The 14649-nt window shown below is 44.5% G+C and overlaps 1 protein-coding gene across 3 annotated transcripts; it reads left to right on the plus strand.

Annotated features, from left to right (window-relative positions):
* The first annotated feature begins 552 nt into the window (after window positions 1-552).
* Window positions 553-14433, plus strand: LOC139651619 (hepatic leukemia factor-like). 3 transcript variants are annotated; one of them, XM_071528620.1, is made up of 6 exons: window positions 553-846; window positions 1564-1766; window positions 1824-1962; window positions 5240-5242; window positions 8881-9098; window positions 10396-14433. In XM_071528620.1, the coding sequence occupies exons 1-6, from the start codon at window positions 732-734 to the stop codon at window positions 10609-10611; spliced, it is 894 nt and encodes a 297-aa protein (XP_071384721.1). In that variant the 5' UTR covers window positions 553-731; the 3' UTR covers window positions 10612-14433. The 3 variants fall into 3 exon arrangements, with proteins under 3 accessions (XP_071384721.1, XP_071384719.1, XP_071384720.1); XM_071528618.1 differs by lacking the exon at window positions 5240-5242 and having other exon boundaries at window positions 1564-1962; XM_071528619.1 differs by lacking the exon at window positions 5240-5242 and having other exon boundaries at window positions 1564-1962; window positions 8884-9098.
* The last annotated feature ends 216 nt before the right edge of the window (window positions 14434-14649 follow it).

Here is a 14649-nt window from a genome sequence, read left to right on the forward strand (position 1 = left end):
CAGTTTATGACAAGGGGCAGAAATGATTGATGTTTCTTGCAGCCTGTAGGTAAGCAAGCACAATCTGTCCAATCTGTAATTCTAGTATGAAATATCGCACAAACATCGGGCTATTTAGATTAATAGGACCTTCTATTCCTTCGCATGTAACAGCTTAACTGAGGTTATTCTCATATTCAGAGAGCAAAGTTTGGTGTCATTCAGTACCGTCTGAGATACATGTTTAGTGTTGCCTTGATATCACTTTATTGGGTCTCTCTTGCCCTAAATTCCCATATTTCCGACAGTCATTGAAGGCAGCACGTTCCAAGCAAGTCGCTCTCCCCAGTTCGCTCTGTGAATTCGGTTATTCCCACGTGTCCTGAACGCAGCATAAGAGGCGTACCCCCCCATCCCATCCCATCCCATCCCCGCCCTCTACTGCCTGCCCGCCCCTCGGTAGTTTGACGTCACGAGCGTCCGTCTCCGCACATGGAGAGTCTACAAGCTCCGCCAAAGCTCCCGTCCCGTCCCTCCGCCCTCCTCCTCCAGCTATTTGCCAGCAAGCCTCGACGACAGACAGCCGCACCGTCTGCTGCGCGGACACCCGTCTTCTCCCCTGCACCCGGAGTGGTTTATGCGAGGATTGTTGTGGGTGTTTTTTTTTTAAAACAGACTCGGTCGCAGTTTGTTTTTTGGGGGGGGATTTTAAGTCTTCGCGAGCTTTATTCTCCTATTGCCCGTCGAGACATATGGAGAAAATGGCCAGACCTCTGCCTTTAAACCCAACTTTCCTGCCGCCGACCCACGGTGTACTGAAATCCCTCCTGGAAAATCCGCTCAAGCTGCCTTTCCATCACGATGAAGGTAAACAAAACTTGAAGTGCATGCTGGAGTGACTTGGGTTTGCGACCCCGCTGCTTGTTGTTTCTTTTGCTGGTTGTTTTTCTGTAGACGTCCATGGCTTTGACAGATCGGTGTGAACGCAGTGAATGGCTTAAAACCCTCCAAGACACCTGCTAATATTCTTGGGAATGTGTTTAAAAAGAAACAATGTAACGATGTAATGTAATGTAACAATCAGGTGCAGCTGTTATAAATAAAACAGAATGCCGATTATTATTGTTTCGAGTGGCTGTTGTTTGACTGACAGGCGTTTAATTGACGTGAACTTCAGTAAACTTAAACTCGACTTGTGAGGATGAATATAATCTAAGCCTATTTGCATGAATTATTGTGACAGCTGCAGAATTTCTGTCACTTCTGCGTGCATTTTTTTTCCGCTCGGAGCTCGCCTTCGCTGCCTTCATCCTCTCGCTTTGAATGGGTTTTCCATGAGTCATTCCAGGAGTTGTCCCTAGAGGGCGCCTTCCCCAGGCAACACACCAGGGGAGGGCAGCTATTGTTGATGCTCACAGCAGCCCACCTACTTGTTTTGTGTTTGTGTTGTCTGCCATTCCACTCCGTTGCGCCTGAACATGACTGAAGTCCTAGTAATCATCCCTAAACATGAAAGCCCAGGCCTGTGTTGTGTTTTGTCTTCCGCTGCGAAACAATGATGTGATTGTGTGCAAACATTCGCAGGGTTCGGAAAAGACAAGGAGAAGGAGAAGAAGCTGGACGATGAGAGCAGCGCGGCCAGCCACCCCCAGTCGGCCTTCCTGGGGCCGACCCTGTGGGACAAGACGCTGCCGTACGACGGGGACAACTTCCAGCTGGAGTACATGGACCTGGAGGAGTTCCTGTCGGAGAACGGCATCCCCGCCAACACGGCCCAGAGCGACCAGGCCCCCCAGGCGGCGGCGGCGGCGGTGGCGGTGGCGCCCCAGCAGCAGCAGCAGCAGCAGCCGCCGCCCGCCCCCCTGCAGCCGGCCCCGGCGGCCCCCCCGACCCCCTCGGTGGTGGACCTCAGCAGTCGAGCCACCACCTCCGTTCACACAGGCATGGTGCCGCAGAACTGCCTCCAGAGCCCCAGCAGAGCAGGTACAAAACACATGCAGCGAGGCCTGATGTGCAGTTGTGCTCTGTCACTCAAACACACACACACACACACAGACACACACACACACACACACACACACACCGACACACACACAAGCACACGTGGATTCACATGCACATTCAGTCTCCTCTGCGTCTCTCTAATAAGAGGAGAAAGCACAAAACACTGTTGGGAGTTTTGTATGGGCGAGTCAAGGCTAAGCTGCTGTTTGCTCACCTGCACACATGACACACACACACACACACACACAGAGGTTATCACCCTCCACCAACAGGTTAATTGTCAACCCTGGGGGCCCTGAGATGCTGAGAGAGAGAGAGAGAGAACGGGTTGGTGCTGTTTGTGTGTCTCTCCCTTGTCTCTCTCCCCCAAGACGTCGTCTCTAAGCGCCGCTGTCCGACCCGAGCTCGACTATTTCTGAGCTGCTTCTCATTTCACTCCTGTCCCAGAAACCCCCGCTGCTCTGCTCAGCCGCTTCCTATTTAGAGCTTTTTGACCACAGGTTAGATACCCACCCGACATACTTTTTTACTCTGATTTAATTGTACTGGACTTTGGAGTCAAAGGCCACGGGCTCAAGTCCAAAGGATGCAGCACTGTCTCATTCATTAAGCTTTGATAGGCAACTCGCTGCATGTTTTCTCTGCTGTGAATTGTGTTCTTTTCGTTCAGTGGTGACAAAGGTGTGTTTGTGGGTTTTGTTGTTTTTCCTCGGTTTGCTTCGTTTCCTTTTTTAATTTCGAGGCATTCCTGCAAGGTTTGGTGCTCCCTGATTAAAGCCACTTGCATTAGTCAGAATGCGCTTCTCATGGGTGATTCACACAAATTCGGCGCTACATTTGGCTGAACATCAGCGTGCAGAGGGACAATATTTATCCTTTGCTCTGCATTCTGGGCTCTGTGAGCTAAATTTACTTGTTTATGTGAAATTTATCACTAAAGCTGTTCATTATCTGATGGATTTTAAGAATTTGTTTTGAGATAGGTCAAAAAACGAAATTACTTCAACACATTTTAAAAGTAGAAAAACAAAAGCTCAGGTTTTATTCCAAGTTTTTGATGTTTCCCAGATGGATACAATAAGATCTGAAGAGATAATGTTACCCAAAATATCTATTTTTTACACCAGAGCTTTAAATTCCAAGAAATGTTTTCATCACTGTGATATATTTTGATGTGAATTTTTTTAAAAAAAATAGGTATATATTAGAATGGTTTTACTGTAATTAAAAGCATATACAGACCCATACATTTCAGACAGAGCCTGACATATTTTAAGTCATGCATTATTGCACCAGAAATAGTTTTTGAAGAGCAGTTCAATTTGGTGATTAAATGGACATTTCTGAAAAGCTTATCACTGTAATGAGCGAGTGTTGAGTGGTCAAGTAGTATTTAGACTGCAGCATAAAGCTGTGTAACTGAGTCAGTTAAGCTGCTGCCAGACAGTATTTGGGTTTTCAAAACACCAGACACCAGAATGATTTTAATAATTTAAAGGGCCAACCTTCAGTACAGACATAAACAAAAGTAGCCTATATTTCCAATGGTCAAAACCAAACCATGTCACTGGTTGTTTTTCATTCTCAAATGCAGCAAAACAAACTCTCTTGAGTGACAATATGTGGCACATATACAGTTCTATGCTGTAAATGCTCTGTTTATGTAGGCTATGTCCTACTTGTAAACTGAAGAAAATAAGTCTTGATGAAAAGCCTCCATATTGTTTTACTGAAGAATCAAAGTAGGCTATACTTATAACTGACATAGCTCATAAACTCCCTGGCTTTAACAACTCCTTGCACATAGCATAACGGAGTGTGTATATGATAAACTGAATTAAAACACTACTGCATGTTAAGTCAAATCCGATTTGCAGAAGAAATCCAGTTACAAGAAAAACACATTCACAGAACATCCAGCAAACCCAATTACACAAAAACTCTTAAGTTCAACAAACATTCCAAACAACTGAACCACACAACTGTCAATCAGTAAAATGGAGACAGACCTTCTAGCAAATTGTTTATTTAGCCTACTGATGATTAACGACTTGACATTTCAGATCACAATGGTGATTGATCTCCATGTGCTCAACTTTTCAGAGAGTTGTACCTGAGTAACAGTGGATTGATTGACCATAGATTTGTCAACGTAATTGCATGAGTTGCCTCCAGTCTCGTTAGCCAGTTTTTGTGTGAAATCATCTATGACTTCACCCCAAAAAGAGCCGATACCATATGGTCAAGCCAATTTGACGTGCACAAACACGGGCAATCCGCTAATAACGGTTAATAATGCCACGATTATCTATGGCAAATGGAGGGCGTGTTGTCCGTAGATCTGCACAGCGGGTGTGCCATGGCCACACAAGACTCCTCGGTATGTTGTGTCTCCTAGTGTCAAGATTAGGAAGGAAGAAGCCCTGATGTGGTATTGTAAACATCATGCTGCTGCCAGTGAAAAAGATGGGTGAACTAATATGACCTGCAGTCGGTGGTCATCATAATGAAAACCACCAGTATAAACAAAAACACCAGGATAAACAAAAAATCAGAAAAGCATTAATGTATGCCTTTTCCTCTCAAAATCCCTCATCCTCACATAGCTTCCTCCAGTTTGATACTACTTACTGTGATGTAAACAACAAATTCACCTCATATAGATTTATACCAGCCTAAAAAAAAGAGGGGTCAGCTCTATTACTGCCAATAAAAAGGCGGGTAAACTGAGTTCCACTATGTCCCTGCTCGCCTCACATCTGCCCCGCTCCGTCCTGCAGTAAGTAACGCCCCCTCCTGAGACGAATCCAGAGGAGGTGCGTCTGTACGGAACGGACTATTCCAGCGTGCGATCTAGCGCACATGTACCCGTCTGTGTGTCGGTGTGTTTTTTGAGACCGCGCTCGCCTTCTGTTTGGTACAACAACACCGGGTCTCTTTGGTCTCTCTCTCTCTCTCTCTCTTTCTGTCTCCTTTTTCACATTTACCTCTCACGTGAAAGCGGCTGGGGTTTCCTGCAGCGTGCCGGGCCATGTGACGGACACATGCAGGCGCCGTGTGCAACGCTGCGCTGCAAACAGGAGCTTGTCACGGCATGAACCTCCCCTCCTCCTCCTCCCTACGTCCCTCCCTCCTCGCTCCCTCTCACTTTCGCTCGCCCTCCCTCTCCCTTTAACACTCTCCATTTCCTCTCTTCCTCTCCCTCCCTGTGCTCGAGTCTACACCGCCAGAGCCTGGATTTGGAGCCAAGGCACAGGCTGTACCCTGCAGAGATCACATGGCCCTCGATGTGCTCCTGTCACGTGCGCGCAATATTGTTCCAGCTAGACGAGTCTAGTCTAGTCAAACCAGCCCCTGTCAGCCACTCTGCCACCGCCACCACCCACAACTTCCACAAACCCCGTCCCATGCTCTGCTTGCAAGCAATACAGCAGGAGGCTGATAACACCGTTATCGCAACGGATAGCCGATCTGCACGCTGCTCAGTCAAAACGGCCCGTGGACGTTGGAGTTTGTTGAGGGTCTATCCCAACGCTGGTTCAATATATGGGACACAGTGTTCTGTTGTCAGGGGCCAAAGGGGAAGGCGAACGTAGGCGAGGTCAAAGGGCGTGTTGTGATGCATTCCAGTACGTTAGTCAAGGAAAGGCGGCTTAGCGAGAGACATAACTCAGGAAAGTTGAGGGCCACAAATGTGGGACATATTTAGATCTAGAATAGACACAATTTATTTGGTCAGGGCCCTTCCCTGACCAATAGGCAGTTACAGTTGTTTATCGTTCCTGAATGGATAGGCTGTCCTTTTTTATTGCCCCTATAGTTGTTTTAGCGTTATGTCGTACTCATAGATGTTTTTTTTCTGAATGAGCTTCACGGCCGGGCTCTTATGAACCGAGGAGCCTTCTCAAGCTCATCTCAAATGTGTTGTCATGTGTCCTGTGGGCAGGATCAGTATGTCCTGACTGACTGACTTCGTGAAATGAAGTCGTCTTGGCTTGAGTGCCATGGAAACTAAAAAGACCCTTATGGAAATCCTGCAGTGTGCAGCTGATAAATTAGGACATTATTAGGACAGGTTAGGGTCCTGTAGACATCCGTGTCAACTCAACCAGAGCTCGGCGGCTCAAACTTTTGATTTTGATCATTTTTTCTCCTGGTGGAAGATATACATAAATGATGAAGAAAGCCAAAATATTAAAGCTCACTGCTCATTATTTACTGAGTTTCCCCCAATTTTGTGGAGTGAAGGTCAAAACGATAATTTTCACCTGATTTGGAGCAAATTTAGGGGTCTAAAAGCGACACAGAGAAAGGTAGCAGCTCCACTATTTTTCTTTTACAGAGAGACTTGTAGCTAGACTACAAGATTCTGGCAGTTTCAGCACTTGATTTTGTGATGTGTGCCTATGGCAGTAGCTGAAAAATGAAAAAAAAAAAAAAACACCACAAGTGTTTTTTTTTTAAGAGTTTAAATGTTAATCACTCCAAATCTATCAAAGATACCTCAATATCCTTTTACTTCCTGGTTTAAAATAAAAATATCTTGGTGTCTATGCATTTGCAAGGACCTGGGTGTTTCTTCTCTGAGATAATGGCCTGTTTATTTCAGCCTGTGCACAGCCCAGACCCCTCCTCAGCTCTCTGTAGGTCGGGCCTGGCCTACCTTTCCTGGCCTGTTAAATTTGGATTTCCTGCTGGGGGGCTATTCTGCAAACACTGAACACACGTTTTAACAACCGCTTCCTCTCGCCTGGAATGCGTAGTAGAGAGGCTGAGGACATTACGGGTCAATGAACTCTCTCTGCTCACCACTTTTAGCGTGTGACCATTTGTAGACAGTGCAGCATGGCCCTGTATTTTTACTACAGTAATCAGGAGATCAAAGGTGATTAAGTCAAGCCAGCTATTTCCAGAGGGAGGGTTTGGGCCGCTCCGCTTGTTATGTGTACAGGTGATCCACGCTTGACCGATTGTCTAAGACAGCGTCTGATTTAGCTGCTTTAGTAAGTAGCTTGCTGTCTATGGCGGCGCTTAGACTCGGGTTATGAATGGTGGGTGGCTTAGGTCGGGCTATATGTGGCATAGCCTATGTATTACATCTTTTACAATGACAATCTGATAGATCCCCCTGGACATGGTGCAAGGCTTGAGGTGCTTAGATCCTGCATGAGCGTATGTTTCATCAAATGGTCAGACATTTTAGATGCCAGTGGCAATACAGTAAATGTATTTGAAGAATTCTTGCATGCAGGGATGATGGTCCTGCGTGCAGCATCATGACCCCCTGGTGAAGATGTACATCTGAAACATATTGCTGAGAAAATAAATGTTTTTGGCATGTTTTAGAGAAGGCATTCAGTGATAATTTGCACCTTTTTTTGGGTTTGCTTACCTTTTGAGAGCCTATCAAACAACCTGTGTGTCCAGCATTGGCAGAAACACACTCATGCTTAACTGAGAGGTCTGAAGAGCTGTGGCACTCGCTTGTGTTGAAGAAGCCCATCAGTTACTTTGGATGGGCTGGCGTCTCCTGATGCGAAGGCTGGCAGAAACTGAATAGGCCTGTCTGATTGTTTCTGATTTGTGGCAGAGCAGTCGCAGCTGAAGCTGGCAGCCCCTTCTCAAATCTCCACCAGAGCCAAAAGCAGAACGCTGTTTGACCGTACTCACTGTGACCGAAGGTCAGCGGCATTGACTGGCTGTCATGGCGAGCTTAGAGCACAAAAATGTGGGTCATGACGTAGGAGTTGCCAGCAGATCAGCAGCTTTTGAAAATGTCTGTTGAACTTTTGTGCTCTCAGTATTTGTAGTAGTAGTCCCAAATGTTGTATTGCTTGTCAGGTTTCTCAGGTCAGGTCTCGAGTGAGGAATGCAGGTGTTGCTTGCATCACAAACAAATTACTACTATGTAATGAATCACTGTATAATTACTCCATTTAAGCAAGCTAATGAACTCCCAGTGAAGGGCAAAAACTGAATCATCCTCCACTCTTGGCCTACACCATACACTTCAAATCAATTCAAGGAGCCTTGCAAAACAGCCAAATAGATAGCAGATCCACACTGAGGCCTGCTGCTGAGTAGATTGCCTTAAGTCAATTTAAAGACAAAATCTGGTTGTCTGAGATCAGCTGACGAGAGCAACTGATAACCACATAGTTTCAAGATAAGATGTTTTTTTTATTATTATTTCTCAGTGTGCTTTTTGCCTGTGTTTTGTTTTCAGTGTTTGTGTGATATCACCACCTGGTGGCTGGATCATGCAGCTACTTCTAATCTAGCCCAGCCAAGATGAATGCTGTTTGTGTTTCAGGAAAGGAGTCCCACATTTTATAGCTGTAATCAACAGTTAGGTTTATAATATATGGTGCATGCTAATGTTAAAGACAGATATTTATTCTCAGGGATCAGCTGCCAGACACACAAGCATGTAGGCTCAGAGGGAAGAAAGGCAGGCTCCTGTGTTTTAAAGCAGTCCGCTCCCCCTTAGCGGCCTCCTCCTCCTCCTCCTCCTCCTGCCATTACAAGAGGCTCTCTGCAGAGTTTACCACTGCTCTCCTTTATCCTCTGTCCACCATTAACAGAGAAAAGATTCGCTGATGAGGACTTGCTCATGACATTGCGTAACCAGTTACCTTAAACAGAATTGTCACCTTGAACTTTAATGGTGCCATTTCTGGCCATTTTTCTGTCATTATAGCTCAAATTAGAGGTGCGTTATTGCTGGGGTCCTGCTGACTTCTGCCTTCGCTGACTAATCAGGGGCTGCTCTCTCCCCAGTGTCTGCACTTTCTCCACCCACATGCAAGAAAATAGCCTAATTGGATGCCTGAATTCGGGTATTTGCTGTATGGCGGTTTATAATTATGGTATTTTGTTTTGTCCTCCCCTTTCCAGCAGCACTGCCCGCAGCTCGGGACACCCCAAGCCCCATCGACCCAGAGTCCATCCAGGTGTCCGTGGGCTACGAGCCCGACCCGGCGGACCTGGCTCTGTCCAGTGTGCCCGGCCAGGAAATGTTCGACCCCAGGAAACGCAAATTCTCAGCCGAGGAGCTGAAGCCACAGCCCATGATCAAAAAAGCACGCAAGGTCTTCATTCCCGAGGACCTCAAGGTACCCGGCTCCGTCTGTTGTTGTCGGTTCAACCGAGTTGGGATTGTTTGTTGACGACGCAAGATTAGATCTCTTGTTTTTGGTCCGAGACATTTGGGGCCCCTAGTTTTCCCATGTTATGTAAGCAGGTGGGGGGCTTTTATTCAGCCTAAAGAACAAAAGGCATCTTTAACCCAGTGTATAGGACGACCGCTGGCAGTAAGCCAAACACAGATACATGCTAGAATGTGGAGGCAGACTTGTAAACAATAAACAAAAGAGGAAAAAATAAAGTCTCTGAACATTAATTTACAATTGCTAACAGTTTGAAACAGAAGAGTATAGCTGTTAATCCCAAGTCAAGCCTGTAACTACTAACTAGCCTTAGACGGATATATTGGGCCAATATTGAAGTCCTTAATCTGAATTTTTTATTCAGTTTTTTTGCATTAGAATCCATCCAGGTCAAGGGCTTCCCATAGACAAGGTTTAAAGAAACATACAACATGAAATTTAAACAGACAAAAAAAGAGACCAAGCACAGATCAGTCACACTGAAAAAGCCAAAGAGTAAAAGTGGGTCATTAACTTATTTTTAAAAATAGCAGTGGGTTCTACTGACCTGTTGTTATTAACCTGGGTTTCGATGGACAGTTTTAGACGGTGTTTCAGAGGCTTTTTCACCCCACCAGGAATAAACCTCTGAGGGTGAAACACGGAGGACTTTAATTTTCTTTTGGAATTTTTGGGCCTGAGAAACCAGCAGATTCAATCCAATAATGCCAGTATGATCACTTTACACCGCTCTGGACTTATTCCTGGTGAAATTTGAAGAAGTGCAGCATGCGAGTGTTTGATACTGCAGCTGCTTTGCCAAAACCACTGTTGGTTTCTTCAGGTCCGTAGGTTCAGATGAATCACACAGCAACATTAGATGGCAAAGGAACCCGCACACTGGTTTCCTAACTCATTACACATATCTTTTATTTTTATTTGTATTGTATTGTGTATATTGTATTATTTTTCTTATTCTTATTAGATTTTATGTTGATACCTACACTAAGAGAAATTCCTTATACATTGTACTTGGTAGATAAAGTTATGAATTTTTGTTGTATGCCCCAACAAATCGGTGTGCAGGTTCCTCTGTCGTCTTAATGTTGTAAAATGTGACCGAGGCCACAGCAGAGAGAGTAGGCTTCCCGTGTGTGTGTGTGTGTGTGTGTGTGTGTGTATGTATTTTTTGGTGCTTTTGACCCAGGCGCTCTCCCTCCTCCTCACGCCTCACCCGTCCCAAACCCATCTGTCTTTGTTGCAGGACGACAAGTACTGGGCCCGGCGCAGAAAGAACAACGTGGCGGCCAAGCGGTCGCGGGACGCCCGGCGGCTGAAGGAGAACCAGATCGCCATCCGGGCCGGCTTCCTGGAGAAGGAGAACGCCGCGCTTCGCATGGAGGTAGCGGACTTGCGGAAGGAGCTGGGCCGCTGCAAGAACGTTGTGGCGAAATACGAGGCCCGGCACGGGCCGCTGTGAGCCCCTCGCCCACCTCCCCCCCCCCCGACAACCCCACCCACCCCCCCTCCGCACCCACCTTATTCTTATCCCCCTCTACCTGCCCTCCCACAAGTTTGAAGGACAATGTGTCTCTTTTGGTGGCACTGCTCCCCCCCACACCTCCCACCCCACCTTTCTTCCCCCTCCCCCCCCTCCCAAACACGATCCTGTATGATTCTGGTATTATAATTGTCATTTTGAATTTGAATTCTATCATAAGTTTCTATTTGTCTGTTCCTTCTCCTTTTTATTTCTGTACACATCATTCATATATATATATATATATATACAGTATATATAGATAGATATATATACACATACATACTTCCCACTGACTTACTATGAGTTATGAGCCAGCCTACCAGCCGAGTCCCCGCCCACTCCCCCCTCCTTCCACTGTTGGTTTTGAAAAACCACACCATGCTGTTTGTTGTTCACTTTTCATACCCATTTTATACACAAGATCAGGACTGAGAACTGTTGTACTTTGTTCCCCCGGTCCCCCCCCCCCCGTCCCCCGTCTACGTTCTAACCATGTGCTGTGTCCGAGAGTGATCCTGCTACCCAGAATCCTCCTGTGTTTTTAATGCCCTGTAAAAAGGTTAGTCCGTCTAATGATTCCCTGTCGTCCTGTGATTTGTCTTTCCTCGCCTCTTCTCTCAACAGAGGTATGCAGCGTCTTATTTTATTTTAATTTTTGGACAGTTTTGAAACTCGTGTGAAACTCTTTTTTTTTTGTCGATGGTTCATATTGTATTTTAGTTGTTGCGTGTCCATTTTCTTCCTTAACGCAGCGCTCTAACACTCGGTTCATCACTGCAAAGTCCTCCGGCTTTTTTTCCCCCCCGAGAGCCATCGTTGATATTTTGTTGTTCAGATAGCACTTACATCCCTTTTTTCCTCTGTGACTCTGTGGCGTAGCGGAAAACCAGCGTTCCTTCTTTCTTCATCAACCCGCCGACACTTGAGCAATAATTCTTGTCCAGAAATAAACCAACTTCTACTACCTAGGTGTTTCTCACCCTCCTCCGGTAGCTGTTGTGACTAGTCTACCCCCCCCCCCCCCTCCTTCAACCCATCTTAGCATCTTAGTTAACCTCAGTTAACTAAGATCCAAGCTTAGTTAACCTGTCTGCACTAATGCGTGTCTCACAATCTGATCCGGTGCAATGTTTCCACTTGTTCACTCAAAATTTCCACCCGCCTGATATTTATCTACCTTTTTATTTCTCAGATGGAAGATTGTTGTTGTTGTTGTTTTTTTTTTTAATATTCAATTGTTATGATTGTTGTTATTATTAATACTACTCTTGTTATCGGTTATCATTTATCATCCCCCTCCCTCCCTTGTTTATGTCGAGATTTCAGCATGATTTCTTTCACGGAACGCAAACATTAAGCTATTTGCAAATCATTTTTGCAAACTTGTTGATTATACTTCTTTTTTTTTGCTTCTTTTTTTTTTTCTTAGCATGATTAACATGAGTGTTTTATTTTAGAAATCAGTACAGATGTCTGTAGTCTCTCTTTGTAGCTATATGTTTGCCTTCTTTTCAGATGGCTGTATGAATGTAAAAGATGTTGAAGAAAAAAAAAAAAGTTGGATGGTGTTGTCCAATACTGTGGTTAACCCAATCAATTTGTTTACTACAGACCAAACGATTCAGAGCAGAGATGATATATTGGTTACAAGAGATATGTTTATATGAAACTATTCTATAAGTTGTTCTTTTTGTACAGTATTTTTCCTATACATTACTGACTATGTATTTTAAAGGCACAACAGATCCAGAATATTATTAAAGAATGCAAGTATATTACTCAAAGATAAATGCATATAGTGGTATTTTGATATTATATATTAGCTAGGATGTGGTAGTTTTACAGAGATTCATGGATATTCAGCAACACCCAAACCTCCTGGGCATTATTATTATTATTATTATTATTATTATCATGAATATTATTATTATTATGAAGACACTCCTGCTTATGTAGGTGCCACCTTTAGGCTCTCACGTTAATCGTAGTGCGTTTTAACTCGAGGCGACAGATACGATGACGTAAAAAAAAAAAATCAAAGTCCAGAAGAAGAGAGAGAGAATGTACAGAACGCTCCTTTTCAAACAGTCGACTCCAGAGACTCAGATCTGGCTAGAGATACACTTTTGTTCACAGCATCGCAGTTTAGTTTCCTCTTCACATGATCTGAACACGTTCGCTACATTCAGAGGAATCATACAGCAAGCTTTTATTCTAGTCTAGTGGGTTTTTTTAGTTTGTCGGACACACGTGGGTAATGCTTGTGAGTTGAGTCCGTGTCTCTTTGTTTGGTTGATTGATTGATTGATTGATTGATCGATGGGACGAAGTTACTATGAAGGAAGGGAAATTCTATAGCTGGTTACTACTGCTGCTCTGTGTGTGATTGGTTCCTTTCGGCCAATGCAGTTGTAGCGTGTCCCTGTACCTGAGTGATGCACACTGGGAAGCTGTTTTTTTTTTGTTTTTTTTTAAGGCTTACAGTGGAGTCTCCCTAAATGTGGTTGTTTTGTAGTGTAGTAGTGCTGCGAGCTTTTGCTGATCACAGTCTGGACCAGGGTGCGACCGATATTGGTTTTTGAAGGCCGATACTGATCGTTTTAGACTGAAGTCGCCGATGTTTTGTGCTGATGTTCGACATCTTTAAGTTTGACCATTTTCATGCCAAAAAAACGAAAGTATTGAGTGTTTTCCCCCCAGAATTGTATTCTTGTCAGGGTGGAAAAACCTCTGAAATGGCATTTAGACCATCATGGGAGACTAAAACTCTCCACTTCACCTGTTCAGTGATAGACGAAACTCTGGGATACATTGGGCCTTAAATGAAGAATTAATTTACAAAAAACATAATTGAACAATTAAGTGGGTAAAATGTAACAAAGGGAGGAAACTCCATCATATCGGCACATGACTGGCTGGTAGCCGATATTCAATAGAAGGCCAATATCAGCCCAATACATCGGCATATCGATATCTCGGTCTAACCCTAGTCCAGACTTGATTACACATTATCGATCCGATCCAAAGCTGTAATGCGATGTGAAGTGATTCTTTTCTAAACACAAATATAGTGTCAATGTTCTCGCTGCGAGGGCGGTTCCCTTCGATAGCTCCTGCATCGCTCGTCCTGAACCGGGTCCGCAGAGTAAAGACTGGAACGATGCTTTCCAACCACCAGTCTCCGGAGCATCCTCCTTTTTACGAAATCATAGGATAAAGCCAATATTAATCCATATATGTGTCCCAAAATTACCTCACTGTAGAAGTGATTTCACTACCTCACCCACAGATGGAAAAGAGTAAACCATAATTCTGAGTCTATTCCAGTGCCTTGAATACACTGACTGTTCCCCAGTCTCTCAGCAATGTAATGTCTCATCACAGCACCACTTGGATAGGTTCAGATCTGCACTGAAGGGCTTCTTAGTGCATCAAAAGATATATATATATATGACAACTCTATTTTCATTTCTTATTTTGGACATTGCAATGGACTTGTAACCATTGTATTCATGGCAACACCAACGGACTGTTTCAAGAGTGTACAAAAAATAAAACATAAAGGAGTATTCTGTCTTGTATGTGATGGAATGGATGCATAACATTTATTTGTGCTGTTCAGCCCTCGGCCTCTCCCCCCCCTCTCTCTGTAATTTGTAGTGTCTAATAAACTCTTTACCGATTCTTTTCTGCAGCGTCTCTTCTTATTTCTCTTTTGGAGGTCGGCTAGCCCCTCGTTCATTCAGAACGGAGATTGATGAGACCAGTGTTAACCTATTCTTACAATAAAGTCTCCATCAAATTTTTGTCAGAGCTTTAATATTTTCCTGTGTCCAATTTTATGATTGAACTCCTCAAAGTGCATGACAAGAGGAGGCTCTTGAAGGAAGGTTCTGCTCTCCATTGTGTCCATACAGGATATGAGTCTTTAAATGGGGGCTTGGTTTCCTATAGAGAACAATAGAGAACCAATAC

The sequence above is a fragment of the Centroberyx affinis genome, unplaced genomic scaffold (assembly GCF_046629955.1).
Source record: "Centroberyx affinis isolate AG114_WGS23_722 - 3 ecotype Tasmania unplaced genomic scaffold, CSIRO-AGI_Caff_v1 ptg001691l_1, whole genome shotgun sequence".
NCBI lineage: Eukaryota > Metazoa > Chordata > Actinopteri > Beryciformes > Berycidae > Centroberyx > Centroberyx affinis.

What these genes read in the sequence shown, in the direction of transcription:
- LOC139651619 (XM_071528618.1), top strand. Translation starts at nt 732, where the DNA reads ATGGAGAAAATGGCCAGACCTCTGCCTTTAAACCCAACTTTCCTGCCG. An exon ending in CCAGAGCCCCAGCAGAGCAG is followed by an intron (nt 1,963 to 8,880) that starts GTACAAAACACA and finishes TCCCCTTTCCAG; the next exon opens with CAGCACTGCCCGCAGCTCGG. An exon ending in TCATTCCCGAGGACCTCAAG is followed by an intron (nt 9,099 to 10,395) that starts GTACCCGGCTCC and finishes TCTTTGTTGCAG; the next exon opens with GACGACAAGTACTGGGCCCG.